Below are 19,512 nucleotides of genomic sequence, written 5' to 3'. Positions count from 1 at the left end.
TGGCCTCTTCTCCAATGCTGTGTATAAGTTAAGGATGCCTCCATTGATTCGTAGATACCTCCCTTATCTCAGGTCAGTGTCTCTTCCTGGAGATGCCCCCTACTTCCCTACCCTTGTCAGTTGCAGATTTCCATTCATTTTCATGGCCATCTAGTTCTCTTGTGCTTCCCCACACCTAATCCTGACCCTCCTCACCCCCTAACCCATCCCCTCTTTCACCCAGTTCCCTCCCTCCATCTGCCTCTTATGACTATTTTATTCCCCCTTCTAAGTGAGATTCAAGCATCCTGGTGTGTGCCTTCCTTCTTGTTAGGCTTAGCTCAGCAACCAGCCCAACTTGAGACCTATCCCATGGGCAAGCAGCAACCCCTGATACTATTAATGATACTCTGCTATATTTGCAGACAGGAGTCTAGCATGGCTGTCCTCTCAGAGGCTCCCCCTAACAGCTGACTCAGATGGATGCAGACACCCACAGTCAAATGGTGGATGGAGCTTGGGAACGATTATGGAAGAATAGGGGGAAGGATTGCAGGCCCCAAAGGGCATAGGAGCTCCCCAGAAGACTAACAGACCCGCATGTAGCGAAAAACTGACTTTTGTTTTGAGTTTGTAATGTAGTCAATAAAAGTATCTCAAAGAAAAAAAAGACTAACAGAGTCAACTAACTTGGTGCTCTCGGAGATTGAACCACCAACCAAAGAGCATACATGGGCTAGACCTAGGCTCCCTGCACATATGTAGCAGATGTGCAGCTTGGTCTTCATATGGCTCCTGAACAACTGCAGCAGGAGTGGGACTGTCCCAAAAGCTGTTGCCTGTACATGGGATATGCTCTTCTGGCTGGGCTTCCTTGTCTGGCCTCAGTGGGAGAGGAAGCACCTAGCCTTGCAGAGACTTGATGTCCCAGGGAGGGAGGATGCCCACGGGAACCCCTACCCACTCAGAAGAGAAGGGGAGGGGGAAGAATTGTGGGAGGGAGTGACTAGGAGGAAGGTAGAGAGTGGGATATAAAGTAATGATGACGATGACGACGACGACGACGACGACAATAATAATAATAATAAAACACACACACACATACACACACACACACACACACACCCACCAAAAACTCAGTTCGAGCCAGGCATAATGGCATTACACATTTAATCCTAGAACTCAGGAGACAGAGGTAGGCAGATCTGTGAGTTGGAGGCCAGCCTTGGCTACATAGAGACCCTTTCTCAAAACAACAAACCCCCAAATCTCAGTTCTTAGGATCCTTTACTTTGTAAGGTGGAATAGAACAGGGAGATGCCAGAGGAAGACTATTGCAAATACAATATGTAGGCAAGTGTCCCCATTTCTCCCAAATACTTAGAACTGAGGAAAAGAAGAACCATATACTAAAAGGAGACATACTTTGTCTGGCTTTTAGATAACAATACAAGCATGGGCTGTACGGTCTGTAAGCTCCACAATCTCTTTCCAACTAATATCGAAGCTTAGCAGTTGTTCCCACGGTGACTCATTTCACTGTTCACAGGGAAGTTTAACCTAAACCACTGACAGTACACAGACACTAACTTGATCAAGTACAGGGCTCAACAATCACTCCTTCACAATGGATGTCATAAAAAAGATTACCACACAGGGAGTGGCATGGGCTTGCTTGCCCTGATACTCTGTCAACTTGCTAACTTGTAATAATCAGTCATTTAGGCGATATTCTTTATTCTCTGGTGCTGTGATAAAACGCAACATTCATACCAACAACTTCTGTCCATTTCATTTCTCTCTTTTAAATTAAAACTATTATTATTATTATTATTAATAACTATTATAACTATGTCTATGTGTGAGTGCAGGTGCCTGGAGGCTAGAGGAGTCAGGTCTCCTCAGAGCGAGAGTTGCAGGTGGCTATGAGCTGCCTGCTATTGGTGATGGGAATTGAACTCAGGTCTTCTGGAAGAACAGGATGGCCTTGGAACCACTGAGCCATTTCTGTAGCCCCTAATTTTTCATCTCTCTCATTTAAAATTGTTTTAAAATTTAGGTATGCAAATGTTTGACCTGTACTGTGTTAAGTATGCCACTTGCATGTATCAGATCCCCTGGGACTGAAGTTGCAGATGGTTATGAGCTACCACATGGGTGCTGGGACTTGACCCTGGGTCTTCTACAAGAGCAGCAAGTGCTCTTAACCACTGAGTTATTTGTAATGGTTTGAACAGAAACAGCTCCATAGGCTCATATGTTTGGATACTTGGTTCCCAGTTGGTAGAACTATTTGAAAAGGACTAAGAGATGTGGCTTCTGTGGAGGAAGTGTGTCACTGTGAGCTTGCTTATGCTCTCTCTCCCTTCCCTCTCTCCCCTGACCCCCCCTACTTGTGGATAACTTGAGGTAAGCTCACAGCTGTTGCTTAATACCATCATGAGCTCTAACCTTCGGAAACTATAAGACACATGGATCTCTTTCTTTAATATGTTGTCCTAGTCATGCTGTGTTAGCACAGCAATAGAAAAGTAACTAAGACACCATCTTTCTAGAGCTCTTCATCTTTTAACACATTATCTATAAACGTTTCTTTCTGTTTGCAAGGTGCTTTACTAGCTGAGAAGATCACCCAAGAATCATAGAAGACACACACACACACACACACACACACAAACAAACACACACACACACACACACACAAACAAACACACACACACACACATTTAGTGTACTGAATGTTCAAAGAAAGATCTAAATTAGGCTGCCTATAGAAAAAATGATTTCAAAGGACTATTTGGAGTACAGGTAAATTCCTGGCAGCTACATTGTAAGTTTTATATAATTTTAGAAATATGGTAATAAACAAAAAACGATTTCCTATCTGAGTTAAGAGGAAAAAAATCAAAAGGTACAAGCCACCCACAATATTCAGAATAGATCTCAACAAGCCTTTGGTAAAAGAAAAATCTCTTGCTTCTCTCTTGACAATTATGTAGATGGATGGATGGGTGGAAAGACAGGCACACACAAAAATGTGTGTATGGGTATGGTATGTGTGTCTGCATAGCTCTCAGTATTCCCCAACATCCACTGAAGGAAACATAGCAATCATTTACTCCTTGATGTGTGCTGATCAACTTAGTTCTCCCCAAAGGTTCCTTCCACACTAATTGATTACTCCCCAGAAAATGGCATGTCTATCTAATTAACTGTATTGACTAGGCTAGAAAAACCAGATGGCTCTGTGGTCAGGATCAGTAAGAAGAAAAACAACTATTTTTATTCAATTAAACACAGTTCTTTAGTTCCCCTCATGTTTGTCAGAAGGGGAAAAAAATAAGGTAGTATAACTCTGGGAAAGACTCTTTAGAGGACATTTCTAGAGAAAGGTTTGCAAGCTGTATAAATACAAGTCTGATTACGCCAGCTATAGTATAGATGCCACAATGTTATCTAAAGCAGCAGAACAAGTTTTCTCCTGAAATGGGCAAACCACAGATTTAACGGGTGATAAGACAAACAGAATTGCATTGGCTTTGAATGAAAACATACCCATACTCATACCCAGAAGAGAGCATATGCATATGTATGTCCAGAGGAAGAGCATATATGTATGTTCACATCCAGAGGAGCAGCATATATGCACATTCATATGCAGACCAGGAGTATATATGTATACCAATAAGAATAATATTAGTTCTGCATGTAAAGTTATATTATTCTTGTTTTGGATCACTTCCCATTTCAGCTCTATTAAACTCCTGGAATTCTTTGGTTTATTAATAACCAAACTTTATGAGGTATAAGTAGGGAAAAAATTTTAATAAAGAAATATTCTACAACAGCAGCCAATAATATTCAAATGCCCAGTAGGGAAGAAAAATGTTACAAAGTTCTGTCCAAATCATCATGAGCTGCTATGGGCAAGTAGCCTGCCTTACTTGAAGGCAAGAATTTGTGGAAATTCATTTTGGAAACCCAGGTTTGGTCTGAAAAGCCATTAACCAAATGGCATCTATACCTAGTCTTCCTCTATGAGCCTCAGTTCTGATTCTCGGGGACTGGATTATCTCACTCCAGCTATATCCATTGTTCAAGTAAAAGCTCTAAGCATTATCTCACAAGATGATGATTTCCCCCCTTCTCCAAAGCTTAAGCAAGCTGAGTGATATGCTGAAGGACACTGGGCAGGCAGAGCAGGGGTACTATGACCTGTCTGGCTTCGTTAATGTCTCCCAGGGTTTCCAAGTAGATCCCTGCTTCCAGCTAGAGTTGTGCATTAAAGGAGAACTGTCATGTCACATCATCAGAGCACAGCAATTTCACTTATTCCTAATTTAAGAATAAATCCAGGTTACCTCGTGGTCTTTTTCAAACAGTTATTAACCCGGCCACCTCTGGCATGTTTTCCATGATTTCTAGCCTTGAAATCAGTAAATGGGCTACGGATGAACCTCCTCCAAGGGAAAAAGTCTTTGTTGAAGACTGGTAGTAACTGAGGCTCCAGGTCCCAGGAGTCCTGTAAACCCTTAGGATCATCTACCGTACTACCTCGTTATATGCACTTTCTGACAGTGCTTATGGGTTTCAGATTTTCAAAAAGGTCCAAAGTTCAAAAGAATTCAAAACAGCTGATTTAATAAATAGGTTCTCTTCAATCTACCTTTCCCCTTTGGTACTGAGGATTGAGTCTCAGGGCCTTCCACATGGAGGGCAAGTGTACCACCACTGAGCTACACCCCTCCCCTGTCTTCCTCTAACTTTTTATTTGGGGATGGTAGAATACTTCTGTTTCAGTCTCTGCAGTAGCTAAGACTACAGGTCTGCACTACCAGACCTGGTTAAATCAAAATCCTCTAAAATTCACTTACAGGCCATATTGGCATATGCCTTTAATCAGAGGATTAAATGGCTCTCCATGAATTCCAGGTCCCCAGGGCTCCACAGTAAAACCCTGTCTCAAGAAAACAAAACAAATAAACAAATATATAGAATATTCACTCCTTAGTGGCTGAGGAGACAGCTCAGTGGGTAAAAGCATTTGCCATACATGCCTGAGGACATGAGTTTGAATCCCCAGAACCCACATAAAAGTCACCCTTTAATGCCCAGCACGTCCCTGAAGGGAAGTGGGAAGTGGGAACAGAAGACTCTCCTGTACAGAATGAGGAGATCCTATTTCAAACAAACGACACCACTTGAAAGTCGTCTTCCACATAGGTGCACATGAGCACACACATAAAACAAATAAAAATTCTTTTAAAAATCTACTCCTGAAACAATACAAGGAATTCATCAGCCACATACACTTTCTCATTGGCCCACAAAGACCACTTGATCTCAGTAATATGGAGGCAGCATGATTATGAAAAAAGATGTGAGTTTAATCCTGGCTAGTACCACTACTGACTCACACTGCAAATCACTCTGGGCCTCACTTTCAAGGGGGATGAAACCAACTATACCTAAAGGTCACTACTTGGATTCAAATGCAAGAGAGGAAAATGAAACAAGGAAGTGGAAAAAATTAGCCAAAATCCATACAATCAAAGCCAAAATCCAAAAACAAATCAAAGGATGGAACCCAAGAGTTATATTTTCCTATAGAAAAAGTGCATTTTTATTTCGTATGTAAGAGAACATATCACATGTGGGGTTCTCAAGTGAGTGTCAGCAGGGGTGATAGTCATAGCAAGTAGAGCTACAGTGACAGGGCAGGTCTCCTATTGTTGTCATGTAGTAGTCTTCCTCCTCCTCCTCTAAATATTTATTTATTTTATGTATGTGAGTACACTGTAGCTGTCTTCAGACACACCAGAAGAGGGTATTCGATTCCATTATAGATGGTTGTAAGCCACCATATGGTTACTGGGAATTGAACTCAGGACCTTTGAAAGAGCAATCAATGGTCTTTACTGCTGAGCCATCTTGCCCTGCCCCACCCATTTTCTGGCTGTCCTGGAGCTCACTCTGTAGACCAGGTTGGCCTGAAACAGAGAACGCAGTGCCTCTGCCTCGAGGGCTGGGTTAAAGGCGTGTGCCATCACCATCCTTAATCAGTAAATTTAGTAGCAGTAAATCTACACATACACTCCTGCCGCTCACTCATCCTACACATACACAGCATCAACAGAGAGAGGTGAGCAGTGATGTCATGTCTACGGCAGGCCACATCTTTAAGGACACTTTGTTAGATTCATGGGTTCATTCACAAGACAGCTCTTTGGAGGAGGGCCAAATGATTTCATTACCATGATTTTGGGGGCCCTTGCCAACTGTCAAATCCACAAGAAAGAGATCCCAGTGCTCAGTCACCCAGCTGTTCAGCCTTTTCAACTACACTTGGTTATATTTTTCTTTCCTTCTCTATTCCTCTTTCAGCAAGATATAGAGACAAGCAGGGCTAGCATTGATACTAAAAAAAAAAAAAAAAAAGGGAAGATTTAAAAATAATCAGCATGTCCATTTCTAGATATACAAGCTGCTTGCATGAAAAACTGGGCTTCCCAGACGCCTGAGAATGCTGCTGGACCCAGGCTGGACAAGAACCACTTAAGGTATCGTGAAAGAAGAAACAAAAGGCAAGTGTTGCTTTCTGAGTGTGCACCAGACAGCCAGCAGGTGGAATACTAGCATTCTCTTTAATCCATTAAGAGATTTGCTTGCCTACCAGGCACAGACATGGGGCTGTAAAGCTTAGAAGACAGAATGCTACCAATCCAGCTTCAGAAATAGAAAACAAAATGTAAGGATGAGTGAAAACAGAGAGATTGGGTGCAGGAGGCTTCTGGGGGAGGCATGCTGACTCTGGGATGAGAGGTGTACTTCCTGAATATCAAGTCCACAGATGAACAGGTGCCCGTGCCTGTAGCTCTTGATGCTCAAGGGAGTAGACTGAAGCTGGAGGGCAAAAGTTAATGGTCAGCCTGGGTCACATAGTGAGACTGTTTTAACGAGAAAAACACGAGTTCAAATCTTTTGTTACTATTGACATCCAACTGTCTAAATGTTACTGTCATTTAATCTAGAGGTGAAGATGGTTAAATTTGAATAATTCAAATATTCTAGAGATGAACCAACCAATGCATTGGCAGCCTAAAGCAGAGTGGGTAGACTATACAGAGGCTCTGAATGAAAATCAAGCCCAGGGACTGGCCCACCAAAGCACCTGGAACACAGTTAATGTTCTTCAACACCTGCTTCAGTATTTTAAAGGCCTAAAGCTTGGAAGGCTGTTCTCACACCTCCATTAATTAGACCATGGAACCAAACATGAGATAAATAACCCTCTGGAGTTAGACAGGGGTCTCATGGTGGCCTATATCAGAATATAGATAGTTCACAGATTCACTCTATTTCTACAATTAGTATCAATTTGCCACTGTAATTAAAAATCAAGAAAATCTACCTTATGTTTAAGATCAGCCATCGTGGCAGTGAGTGGAAGCTATCCTACTTTGCCAGAAGACAGGCTTTCCAGTTAAGTGCAGTTTCCACTGCTCCTTTTTGTATATGCCAGACAAAATCACTTATTTTTTCAGTCTGTCATGCTTCTAAGAGTCTGAGCTGTAGCTCTTGCTCAGCTATAAACACACACATAGCAATTTGGACACCTTACCTTTCTGAACCTCAAATTTTTCAAAAGGAAGAGTTGGTTCAAATGATCTCAGCTAGCTTTGTGGTTAGAATTTAGAGCAAGGTGGGTTCCGTATTTCATATTTTATTCCTTGAGTATAATTTATCAAAATATTAATTTAATTTTGAGGCCAATGAATTATCTAGTGAACCTAGGATGGTAAAAATTAAAAATAAACGTTAAGTGCAAGCCCTCTGGCACAATAGCTAGATCCATTTGTGGGACCTGACTAATTGTCTTGTAATTAAAAGCTAGAAGGCCGTCTAGATAGGTGGGGTCATCCATGTTCATTCATTCCTATTATGGAAATCCCCAAATTCCTCTCCCGTTACCTAGCCTATGACTCAAGGAAGACTGCACAGCACACAGTCCCAGGCTGCGGGATTATAGACACAGGAATGATGTCAGCTATAAAGACCAACTGAGTCAAGTGGCAGCTGCTGTGACCCTGCCACTTACAAGGCTGAGACATTATGACTGCAAGTTTGAGGCCAGAGTGAGCAATGTAACAAATAACTTAAAAGCAGCAAAAAATGCCAGGCATGGTGGAGCCATTAATCCAGCACTCGAGGCAGAGGCAGAGGGGCAGAGAGGCAGAGAGGCAGAGAGGCAGAGAGGCAGAGAGGCAGAGAGGCAGAGAGGCAGAGAGGCAGAGGCAGGCACATCTCTGTGAGTTCAAGGCCAGCCTGGTCTACAAAGCAAGTTCCAGGACAGCCAGGGTGGTTATACAAAGAAATACTGTCTCAAAACAAAACAAACAAAAATGTAGCAAAAAGAAAAGCTGCCAGGTATACAGATCACTATGAACTGGCAATGCCGCATTAACCTTGACTATGGAAAGTCAGAGCCTATGAATGAAAAAATATTGTCTATGACTAGGACAGTAAGTCTGTTTGCCACTGAAACTGTCTGCACACTTACAATTATAAGCTTAACTGACTAGTTTTACTGTAAATCCATAACTATTTTTTGGCTATCTTGGAACTTGTTCTATAGACCAGGCTGGCTCCAAACTCAAGAGAACTGTCTGCTTCTGCCTCCTGACTGCTAGGATTAAAGTCACATGCTACCACTGTCTGGTGTAAATCCATTACTTAATTCAGCCTATTAAGGCCTCTCTAAAAGTTGAGCAGAAAAAAAAAAAGATTATCAATCCCAATTTACAGTTACAGAAGCTTCTGTCCAGAAAGCTAAATACTACGCATTGTTCACTGTACTCGAGTTACTTCAACAGATCTTAAGAGTGTTCTTATGACTTTCTAGGCCAAGACAGTGATATGAGACAAGACAGTGATGAGTTAGCTCTCTTCCTAGTCCTTGAGGACTGAAAAGAAATGTCAAACATAAGTCTATTTCCTCATCTGCTAGGTTAGATGTCTCTGGTAACCTGTAAGGAGGATATGAGCAGACTGAAGACTGGCTCAAGGTCAGGGGCAATAACAAACATCCTCTTTCACCTAAGAAAAAACCATTTACTGCAACCAAACACCAGAGTAATTTATCAGAGAGACTATAATGCCTACAAACCCTCCCAATAGGACAAAAGTCATAAATAATAAGTAACTGATGAAATCAAAACGTAATCAATGTTTTTTATCATTATATATTAATCTATAAGGTGAAACCAGCTGTATCTTCAACATACAGCTCTGCCCTCACAGTACCTACCCCAGTGCCTGTGGGCATGCCGGATAACTACAGTCTAGATGGCAGTTCTTCATCTGCCACGAGCTCCTCTTTCTTTTCACAATAGCACATTTTTAGGATATTGGTCCATTTACAAATATGGCAGAGCTGGTTGCTTAGACCCATGTTGTAACTAGCTTTGGTTTACAGGGTGTGCCCTATAACATATGTCCCCTGGCACCCTGGATAAAGACAGTCAAAAATACCAGAATCACTATTCCCTCTTCAATAGTTTCTCCTTCATGTGGTATAAAACAAAGATTGAGAGCAATATAGAAAGTCATGGGAATGCAGAAGGCGAAGGCACTGACCTGGTCACGATCCCCTGCAAAGCAGCAGCTTTTCATAGTGCACGAGTTGAAGTAACCCTGATTGTCGAACTGGAATACTGGCAGGCGGGAGTGGATGTCATAGAGGACAGGGGGCAGGCGGCGCCGCAGCGCCAGGAGTTGGGTGCCGTTGCTGTTGAATCGCACACTCATGGCACTCTGGAGAGACAGGTTGCCGCCATAGCGCAGGAGAGAACTGGAAGTTAAAAGCACAAGGATCAAATCTGAGGCAGACAGGATAAAGCTTGTAGAACACACTCAGTTTGCTTCTTCATGTGCCCAGGATGTCCTGTAAGGCTTAAATCAAGAGTTTCAACCAAAGGGTAAATAAACGCAAAAGTATCTTCTCTTAGAATATAATAGTTCCTTGAAGCCAGGCAGTGGTGGTGCAGGCCTCTCTAAAATGAGGCCAGCCTTGGTCTACAGAGTGAGTTCCAGGACAGCCAGGGATACATAGAGAAACCCTGTCTCAAGAAACAAACAAAAAAACAAAAGAATGGCCCCTTGGAAACAAACAAAAACAAAAGAAAAGAAGAATGTCTCTTTGATTACATTAAAATAAGTTCTTTACATGTCAGTCATGGGGCTGCTGATATACTTTCAATGTAGGCACATCCCCAATTGCAATAGGAAGAGTACACCTGCTTCCTTTTACTTTAAAATAACAGTGGTTTCTTTTTAATTTATTCATTTGTGGAGTGAGGGGCATGCACCATAATGCACATGTGGAGATCAGAGGGCAGTTTATGGGACTTAGTTCTCTCCTTCCACCATCTTGTACCAGAGATCAAACTCTGGGTGTCAGACTTGGAAGCAGTGCCCTTACCTACTGAGCCACCTCACCAGCACTTGCTTCCCAGCCTTTCAATTCCCAAGTGTATATTCAGCTTTGAAAGACCTTAAGTTGATTCATGTGCTCTCATTTATCTAGCATCCCTAAACAGTATATTCTGGTTCACTGATTATGCTATAGTGCGTGTGTGTGTGTGTGTGTGTGTTGTGTGTGTGTGTTGTGTGTGTTGTGTGTGTGTGTGTGTTGTGTGTTGTGTGTGTGTGTTGTGTGTGGTGTGTGTGTGTGTGTGTGTGTGTTTTATGTGTATGTGTGAATGTTTAAGTCTGTGCAGCAGGTGTATGTCTGGTGGCCAGAGGAGGGCACTGGATTTCTTGGAACTGGGGTTAATGACAGCCACGAGACAGGTGCTGGGAACCTCAAAACCAAGTTTGCAACAGCTCTGAGCCTCTGAGCCATCTCTCCAGTCCCTTGGCAGAATTCTTGATTACTTGAACTTACCTTACAGAGGGATGAGTGCCCATGCCACGGCCATGCTCTCTTTTATATCTCTGATTAAGTCAGGCTATGTGTGTCAGTGATACTATAAAAATGCCACACCAAAGCTAATAACTTCTGTTTCACAGACATTGCTGGCATATATAGAGAAGTGATCTTGGTCTGAGGAATGTGATACAGTTGGTAGAGTGTTTACCTAACACCCACAAGCCCTGGGTTCCATCTTCAGTACTGAATAGACTGGGAGTGGCAATGTATGCCTACAATCCCAGCATTTGGGCTGTAGATGTGGGAGGATCAAAAGTTCAATGTTAACCTTGGCTACACAGCAAGTTGGAAGCCAATATGAGCCATGAGACCCTGTCTTGAAGAAAAGACAGAAAGAAAGGAGAGGAAGAGGGGCAGGAATGGGTGGGTAGGGAAGAAATTCTAATAGTTTTAAAGAAAAAAATTATAAGTTCTAAAAATCAATTAAGAGACCTAAATATTGGTGCACACATCTTTAATCCCAGCACAAGGGCTATGTAAAGAACCTGCTTCAAAAATATCCAAAACCAACTGACCAAACAAATAAGAAAACTAAATTGATGCCTAGAAGATTTTTTGTTTTTTAAATTTTGACAGGGTCCCATGCAGTACAGGCATGGCCTTGAACTCCTTACAAATTTTTAGTTTTTAACCTTTTGTTTACTGTATGCATGTGTACTTGAATGCATATACACACATGCCACAGCCACCTGAGTAGAGTTAGGACAACCTGTGGCTTGTGGGAGATGGCTCACTCCTTCTATCAATAATCAAACCTGAGTCACTGGACTCAGAAACCAGTGTCTTTACCTCCTGAACATCTCTTTGGCTCTTGCTTCCTTTTTTAATGCCCAAAGATTATATTTAGCTTTGAAATATACTTTGGTTAGTACATATAATTTCATTTGTATTGCCTCACTAAGGGATTATATCTTCTTGTTGCACTATTTTTCTGTAGTTTCATTATGTTTAAAACATTTTTAAAGTCACACAGTGTGATGGTTTGCATATGCTGGACCCAGGGAGTGGCACTATTAGAATATGTGGCCCTATTGTAGTAGGTGTGGCCTTGTTGAAGTAGGTGTGGCCTTGTTGAAGTAGGTGTGTCACTTGGGGTGTGGGCTTTAATATCCTTGGCCTACCCGCCTGGAAGCCAGTCTTCTCCTAGTGACCTTCAGATGAAGATGTAGAACTCTCTGCTCCTCCTGCACCATGCCTGCCTGGATGCTGCCATGCTCCTGCCTTGATGATAATGGACTGAATCTCTGAACTTGTAAGCCAGTCCCAATTAAATATTGTCCTTGTAAGAGTTGCCTTGGAAATGATGTCTGTTCATAGCAGTAAAACCCTAAGACATACAGTATGCTTCTAAATAACTTCTTTTGCTGATGATATCTTGACTTGCCTCAAGATGACTTACAGGAAGAATGGCCCTGGAAATGTCCATGCAGGAGCAGCTGCCAACCTGGTACGGTCATAAACACAACCTTTCAACGCCAGCTGCAGCCATGCCTACTTCACCCACCCAAAGCAATCTCACTAAGGGAGGAATGCTGTGGTACTGTGGCTGTGTGCAGAAACAAGGTTTGGATAAAACTACGTGCAATCCTCCTGGGGGGAATGGATGGAAGACAGCAAAGACAAAAACCATTCCCAGAACTCCAAGTACCAAGGAGAAGCCTAGAATCCCAAGTCCCCAAATGATAAACCCAGCAAAGAAATAAATGATCATCTAATGTCTTGGTTACAAGCCACACGCACTCACTCATACACAGAGAATGAAAGGACTGGGCTGTTGGAGCCCAGGCATTTCCTTTATAGGGTGCCCTGGCCACCACAGGCATGCGGTGTTATCTAAACACTGAGTTCAAAAACAATGAGAGGCTTTCAATCTACAGTCAGCACGGAGCTTGCAAATAAGCCAGCATCTGTGGAACTGAGGGTGGGTGAGGGGTGAAACAAGACTCAACAGAAACAAACTTGGCCAGCACAGCCAGCTCAGCAGCAGGGTTTACAGCAGCTCAAGTTCCTGACAGGTAGCAGGGGCCCCTGCCAACCCCCCTTCTCATCAGTAAATAGCTATCCTCTGTCCATTCCAGTCAGACCTGAAGAGGAGCCTGTCCAGCACTGGTCTGTGAGTTTATTCCATCCCCACCGAAGATCTTTGACCTGCCATTTGTAATTTGATTAGAGTGCAGAAGTGTGGCTCCAGTAACTTTTCTTCTTCCTGCATTTCTGGGTAGGGACAGTATTAATCTTTCAACCAAGGAGAGTGCACAAGAACTTGATGTAGTTAGGAGTACTTCGTAAAGAACAAAATGTGATTTCTTCCAGAAGAATGGATGGGATACATCTCAGCAGGAGTTTATGCAGCTGGCCACTTACAGTGAGAATAAGGAATGATCCATTTTGCCAGGTGAAAAGGCTTAAAAGTTTGTCTTCATAGTCAGGATACAGTAATGTTAAAGATTCTGTATTTCAGGTCTAAATGCTGGCTCAGTGGTTAAGAGCATGCACTACTCTTTCAGAGGGCCTAAGCTTGGTTCTCACCACACAGGTTGGATGGTTCACAACCTTCTGCAACTTTTGTTCCAGGGGATCTAATGCCCCTTCTGGCCTCCAGTGAACAAATACACACACACACACACACACACACACATCTCTCCTCTCCCCACGCCCTCCTCACACATACACACAAAGTCATCCAGAGACCAAGCATAATGGCCGTACACCTGTAATTCCAAAACTCAAAAGACACTACTTGAAGGTTCGCATGGGTTATGTGTCAAGATCCTGTTAGGAGCTAGAGAGAGAATTTTTTTATTAAAAATTTTTTGTTTGTTTTGAAAGTCTCTCTCTACATAGTCCTGATGTTCTGTAGTTTACATTGTAGACTAGACTGGCCTCAACTTCACAGAGATCCTGTTTCCACAGTACTGGGATTAAAGGTGATCTAGAACATTTTAAAATGTAGGTTTCCATATGACTCATCTTTGCCACTCTAGGCTACATATCCAAAGGACTCTACTACTGAATATGTGCATCCATGTTCATTGATGTTCTGTTCAGAATAACTGGGAAGTGGAGTTAGTCTAGATGTCTATAAACTGATGGACAATAAAAATGTGGTGCCTACATATAATCAAATTTTATTCATTCATTTCTGTAAAGACAACTGAAATAATGAAATTTGCAGGAAAATGTATAGAATTAGAAAATATTATTGTGAATATGGTAACCCAGGACCCCAAAACACCATATGGTCAGTATAACATAATTCTAGCTTTGAATTTTTAGATTTGTGTGTTTAATTTGGAATTTCTATAGAGGCCAGGAAGCTAAAAACCAGCTCCTGACGGGGTCAGTGAGGAATAAGGCAGCAGCGTGGAGGAATAGTGGTGCTGGGGGGGGGGTACCAGGGGGCACAGGGATGAAAGTGCAGGCGACGTTCTGGGTGTGCAAAGGTTTACGTGGGGATGAGGGGCAGAGGAGAGGAGATAGTAAAGGGAAAGTCACCTAAAACCATGGACATTTGGAAAAGATGTACTGAGATCTAGGGAGATGGTTCAGCAGGTAAGGCAATTGCCACCATGCCTGGAAACCCCAGATCCATCCCAGGATCCCTGTAGTAGAGGGAGAGAATCACAAGTTATCCTATGACAGCACATTTGCACCATGGTATGTGTACATTAATCCATATATACATAAATGTAATAAATTAGTTTACTCTATAATTTATAATTAAGTTTGTAATTAGCTTACTTTGTAATTTGTAAAAAAGGTTTGAACTCAGGTCCCCTACATAACTGGATAATGCTGCTTCTAGATTATTAAATGAAAATCCATTGCCAGGTATGTGATGCTTCCCTAGTTGTTGACTGGGGAGACCCCAAAGGACCCCACCCCAAACAACACATGCTGTCATCATTACTCTTGCTTGACTACCAGAACTATATGGTGAGGGCCTGGATCTGAAGATACGACAAAGCTTGGGTGCCGGACAGAGAAATCAAGCTTTGAACTGAAATGGAAACTTCCTTTCTACTGGCTAGCTTTCATAGTGCTGCAAGATGCTGTGCAGGCTGCCAGGGGAGCATCCCATCAAAGCATCTTACCACCAGGGGACCCTGGATGCTCTGCTAGCACACCAGTTGCTACGTGCAGATACGTGCCAACTGGGCAGTAGTGACTGCTACGGAGGTGACCGGCCACACACTCATTGAATCTGAGGCCACACTTACAGGAGGCAATCTACTCCTCATACTGTAAATTGGTTAAAGGATCATGGCCAAGAAGATCACAGACTCTATGGAAGAGCACATTACTGCTGTTTGCTTAATGGATATGTTGTTAAATGGCCCTTTAAATATTTATGAGCATTACATTTTCTCTCTCCTCTGTGTATGTAAGTGTGTGCACACATATGGGTGCTTAATTGTGGGAATCAGTTTTCCTCCCACCATCTGGGGACCTGGGGACTGAACTTACTCAGATCATTAGGCTTTGTGGCCAGTGACTTTACCCACGGAGCCATGTTGGCAGATCTAAATATTTATATTTATATCCATAGGTGAGCACTACTCTCAGCCTTGGTCAGCGGTCAATGTGAGACTCTCACTGAATTTAAATGCTGAGTGAAGTGACTGTATGCTTAGCCTTAACAGTGCATGACAATGCATGACTTCCACTCCCACAGGCGTGGGGGACACTGTTGAAGAGGCGATGAGAACAGGGTAGGAGCCAGAGGGTATAAAACAGTGTTCTCAAGTGCTCTGTAGCACATGGCATGGACACTGTACCCGACAGCCCTGTGGTCACTTGCACGAGACGGAGCCCATCAACATTCCATCCTGAGCTTCAAGCCCTAGCTGAGGAGCTGCAGCAGTCACTGGTTCCTGGGAGAAGGAGTCATTTTCTTTAGTAGTGTAGCAACCGGTAAATACTCCAACACCCTCATAAGCCTACACCCACGCGCATGCAAGCAACTTTAATTAAATGCAGGATTTTAATCCTAGCAGAGACAGGACCTCTGTGAGGCTGGCTATGGAGAGCTCCAGGACCTTTAGGGTTTTATACTGAGACCCTGTCCAAAATAGAAAATGAAAGGGGGGGGGGTGTAGGAGGAAGGGACTTGCTTGGGTGGAAGGTTGAGCAGCAGTGGGAGGGAGATAAGAAAGGACAGTGAGGGGCTGAAATGATCAGAATACATTATATACACATATGAAGTTGTCAAAGAATAAACAAAAATCTTTACCAGAGACTTTTTAGAAACATGATTCCATTTTGGAATGGGAATGAGCAAGGTGGACAAAGATTATATCTCAATGAAATGCAAATCCAGCAGGGTGGAAGTTTCTAGTCTCTTGTCTATTACTAGAAAACTGCTTCTGAGGTCAGAGGGCCACTGTTCCAACATTATCTGCAATGTCTGTTTCTCCCCACCCTCCTTCCTCACATTCCTTGAAAAAGAACATTTTCATTCCTCTATGAGAACTGAGTGATTTTATACAAGAATGCTTCTATCCTGACTTGCTCTCAGAAACGCCCCCCTCCCCCCTTTTTTGAGACAGGGTCTTCTCTGTGTAGCCCTGGCTGTACTAGAATTTACTATGAAGACAAGTCTGGTCTCAAACTCACAGAAATGCCTGCCTCTGCCCTGCCTTTGCCTCTGGAGTGCTGAATGCTGAGATTAAAGGTGTTCGCCACCACCGCCTAGCTCAGAACACCAACAATAAAGATGCCACTGCCTCTACTGTTCACAGAAATGTCTGCCACTGCACACCCAAATCTGAGTGGCATGTGAAGCTCTGCTCAGCAAACTACAATGAGTCAAGTAAAACATCCCTAAGAGAAGAACGGAAGGTTATTTCCACCAGTGACTTGCTGTAAAATGCAACAAAAGCACACAGGAGGTGATGTAAAAAAGGTCGGCAGCACAAGACCTTAACCTCCAGGCATGATGTGACATGCAGCAGCCCAAACCTGACAGCCCACACTACTGCCGACTCCAGGACTTGGTCTGCTCCTTGTTATTGTTTAAGGTACAGAAGAAAATACTCAGATGGAGCTCTTTACTGCTCTAGCAGGACAAAAACACTTGGCCAAGTCTAAGGCCTTGGAAGAGAAAAGAAACAGGCCAAGGAAGTGACTGGGAATGTCATGTCTAGTTCAATATGGGTGTCTTAGCAGTCTATTGCTGTATAAAGACACATAACCATGGCAACTCTTACAAAGGAAAGCTTTTAACTGGGTCTGGCTTAAAGTTTCAGAGGTTTAGTTCCCTGTCATCACGGCAGGGAGCATGGCAGCATGCTGGCAGACATGAAGCTGAGATTTCTGCATCTGGATCCACAGGCAGCAGGAAGAGAGTTAGCCAGTGGGCCTGGCTTGGGCTTTTGGAAACCTCAGAGCCCACCTCCAGTGACATGCTTCTTCCAACAAAGCCATACCTCCTAATTTTTTCAAATAGTACCACTCCATGGTGGCATTGAAATCTGAGCTTGGGCTGGAGAGATGGCTCAGGGGTTAAGAGCACTGACTGCTCTTCCAGAGGGTCCTGAGTTTCAGAGGTCCTGAGTTCAATTCCCAGCAACCACATGGTGGCTCACAACCATCTGTAATGAGATCTGGTGCCCTCTTCTGGTCTGTCTGAGACAGCCAACAGTGTATTCACAAAATAAATAAATATTTAAAAAGAAAATCTGAAAATCTATGGGGGAATTCTTGTTCAAACTACCAGGATGGGAAATTGATAAAACTGCCAAGTGTAGACCCTACGAAATACATTACCCTAAATCCATGACTATGTTAACTTATCTAATGCTGCCTGATGCTACCAGCAAGATTTCCAATATACAACGGTACCACCATCTCCATCATGTTAATGTCTGGCCAAGGCACTGCTATTCCAACTCAGACATAAGAGCTGGTTCTTATTGCAAGAAGAGGCAAAAATAACAGCAGTCACAGGAAAAAAAATCTCTCCACATCAGTTTCTGCTTTAGGATTAGCTATGTGGAACCTGGAATATTCCATAATCTCTATAATTGAACATACAGAATACTAAAAGATACTAGAAATAGGTATGATAACTATTTTACTGTGTTTAGTAGTTCAATGAATGCCAAAATATTTCTTTTATATGAGCTGGAGGGAGAGATAACCACCCATCTTCCTCTCCCTTCTCCCGTCTGCCCCTACCGCCACAAAGACAGTTCTTTCCCCTTTCCTCTCCTCTCCCTCTTCATTTCCAGACTGGGTCTCACTATGCTTCCCATACTGGCCTTATATCCCTAGACTCAGTATCAAGACCCTCACCACAAGATGCTTTTGTTTTTTCATAATGGTCTGAGTCTTATTCAAAAGAATTAAACCGCCCCAAGGGGAGTTTGTCTTCCAAACAATTAACCTGAGAAAATTACACAATAAACTTGTGACTGAACAAATTTATTGTTCCTTGAAGATGATTCACTATGAGTTGAGTTCAGATCTAGAAACATCTAGAACTTTAATATTTAGAATACCTAGATATTTAGTATTTAATATCTAAGATATCAAGAAATTAAAATTTTACTGAAGGAATTAAAGTTCTGGCAGAGATATCTTTGCATAACCAAATGAACACCTAGCCCAGCTATGACGATAAGTCATTTCTAATCTTTATTTTATAGTAAAGGAACTTCCCTGATTGGAAGTATTTTAGATCCCAGATTTTTCATTTTAGAGTCCTTAAGGAATTAAGAGAAAGTGCCATAATAGATTTCTTCTAGGATTACTTATAACTTTTCCATAACTTATGACTTTTTCTCAGGGACCTACTGAGTTCTTCAGGTGTCTTGGTTTATTCAAAACCCCACTGAGTGTGGTAGCAAACACCTGTAATCCTATCACTTGGCAGGTAGTAGGGGAGTTCTGGCAGGAAGATCACAAGTTTGAGAGGCCACACAGTTTAAAAAAAAAAAAAAAGCACACAAACGAAAGGAGGGACTTTCAAAAACACAGGGCGTTGTTGTGCATGCCTTTAATCCCAGTACTCAGGGCTGGCTGAAGCGGGGATTACTAAGAAGTTGTGGCCAGCTTGGTGAACAAGGAGAGATTCTGTCTAAAAACAAAAGATAGATATCTTTTCGTCTCTTTACAAGCTTTGTGAAAGAGACCAGGTATGTAATCTGCTCCACATAACATCAGCCCTGACCTTAGGGTAAGAGCTAGTGAGAGACTAGTCAGTGGATCATGGTAAGCAGGGGGAGGGGGAGGGGGAAGGGAAAGGAAGTTGAGACTGAAGTTGCTACTGGCAACAGGATGGTATAGGAGCAGGGAGGAAGAGCTGAAGATCTGAAGGTGGAGAGTCAGGAGGTGGACACAGCACTGCACACAGCACTGGGTGGCAAGACCACAGAACATAGGAATGAAGCAAGAGGGGGAGGGGCTGGAAGATCCCAAGCTGGAAAGGATCAGAAAACAATATTCACAATTTGATGGCTTCTGAGAACTTTTAGGAGAAACCCCTGAAGATAAAAGCAGACAGAGAGGTCCCAGAGTATGGCCAACGAGACAGGATGATG

The 19,512-nt window shown here is 42.7% G+C and overlaps 1 protein-coding gene across 3 annotated transcripts in view; it reads right to left on the bottom strand.

The window, feature by feature from the left end:
- Nucleotides 1–19,512, bottom strand: part of Dcaf5 (DDB1 and CUL4 associated factor 5) — a 95,467-nt gene that overhangs the window by 33,086 nt on the left and 42,869 nt on the right. For all 3 annotated transcript variants that reach the window (XM_052185561.1, XM_052185560.1, XM_052185562.1), the window contains exon 6: nt 9,616–9,829. In XM_052185561.1, the coding sequence (XP_052041521.1) occupies nt 9,616–9,829 (214 nt within the window). The remainder of the gene's footprint in view (nt 1–9,615; nt 9,830–19,512) is intronic.

This window comes from Apodemus sylvaticus, chromosome 6, assembly GCF_947179515.1.
Source record: "Apodemus sylvaticus chromosome 6, mApoSyl1.1, whole genome shotgun sequence".
Taxonomy (NCBI): domain Eukaryota; kingdom Metazoa; phylum Chordata; class Mammalia; order Rodentia; family Muridae; genus Apodemus; species Apodemus sylvaticus.
Note: the sequence above shows the minus strand (reverse complement) of the source record. Positions and strands in the feature narration are given on the sequence as shown.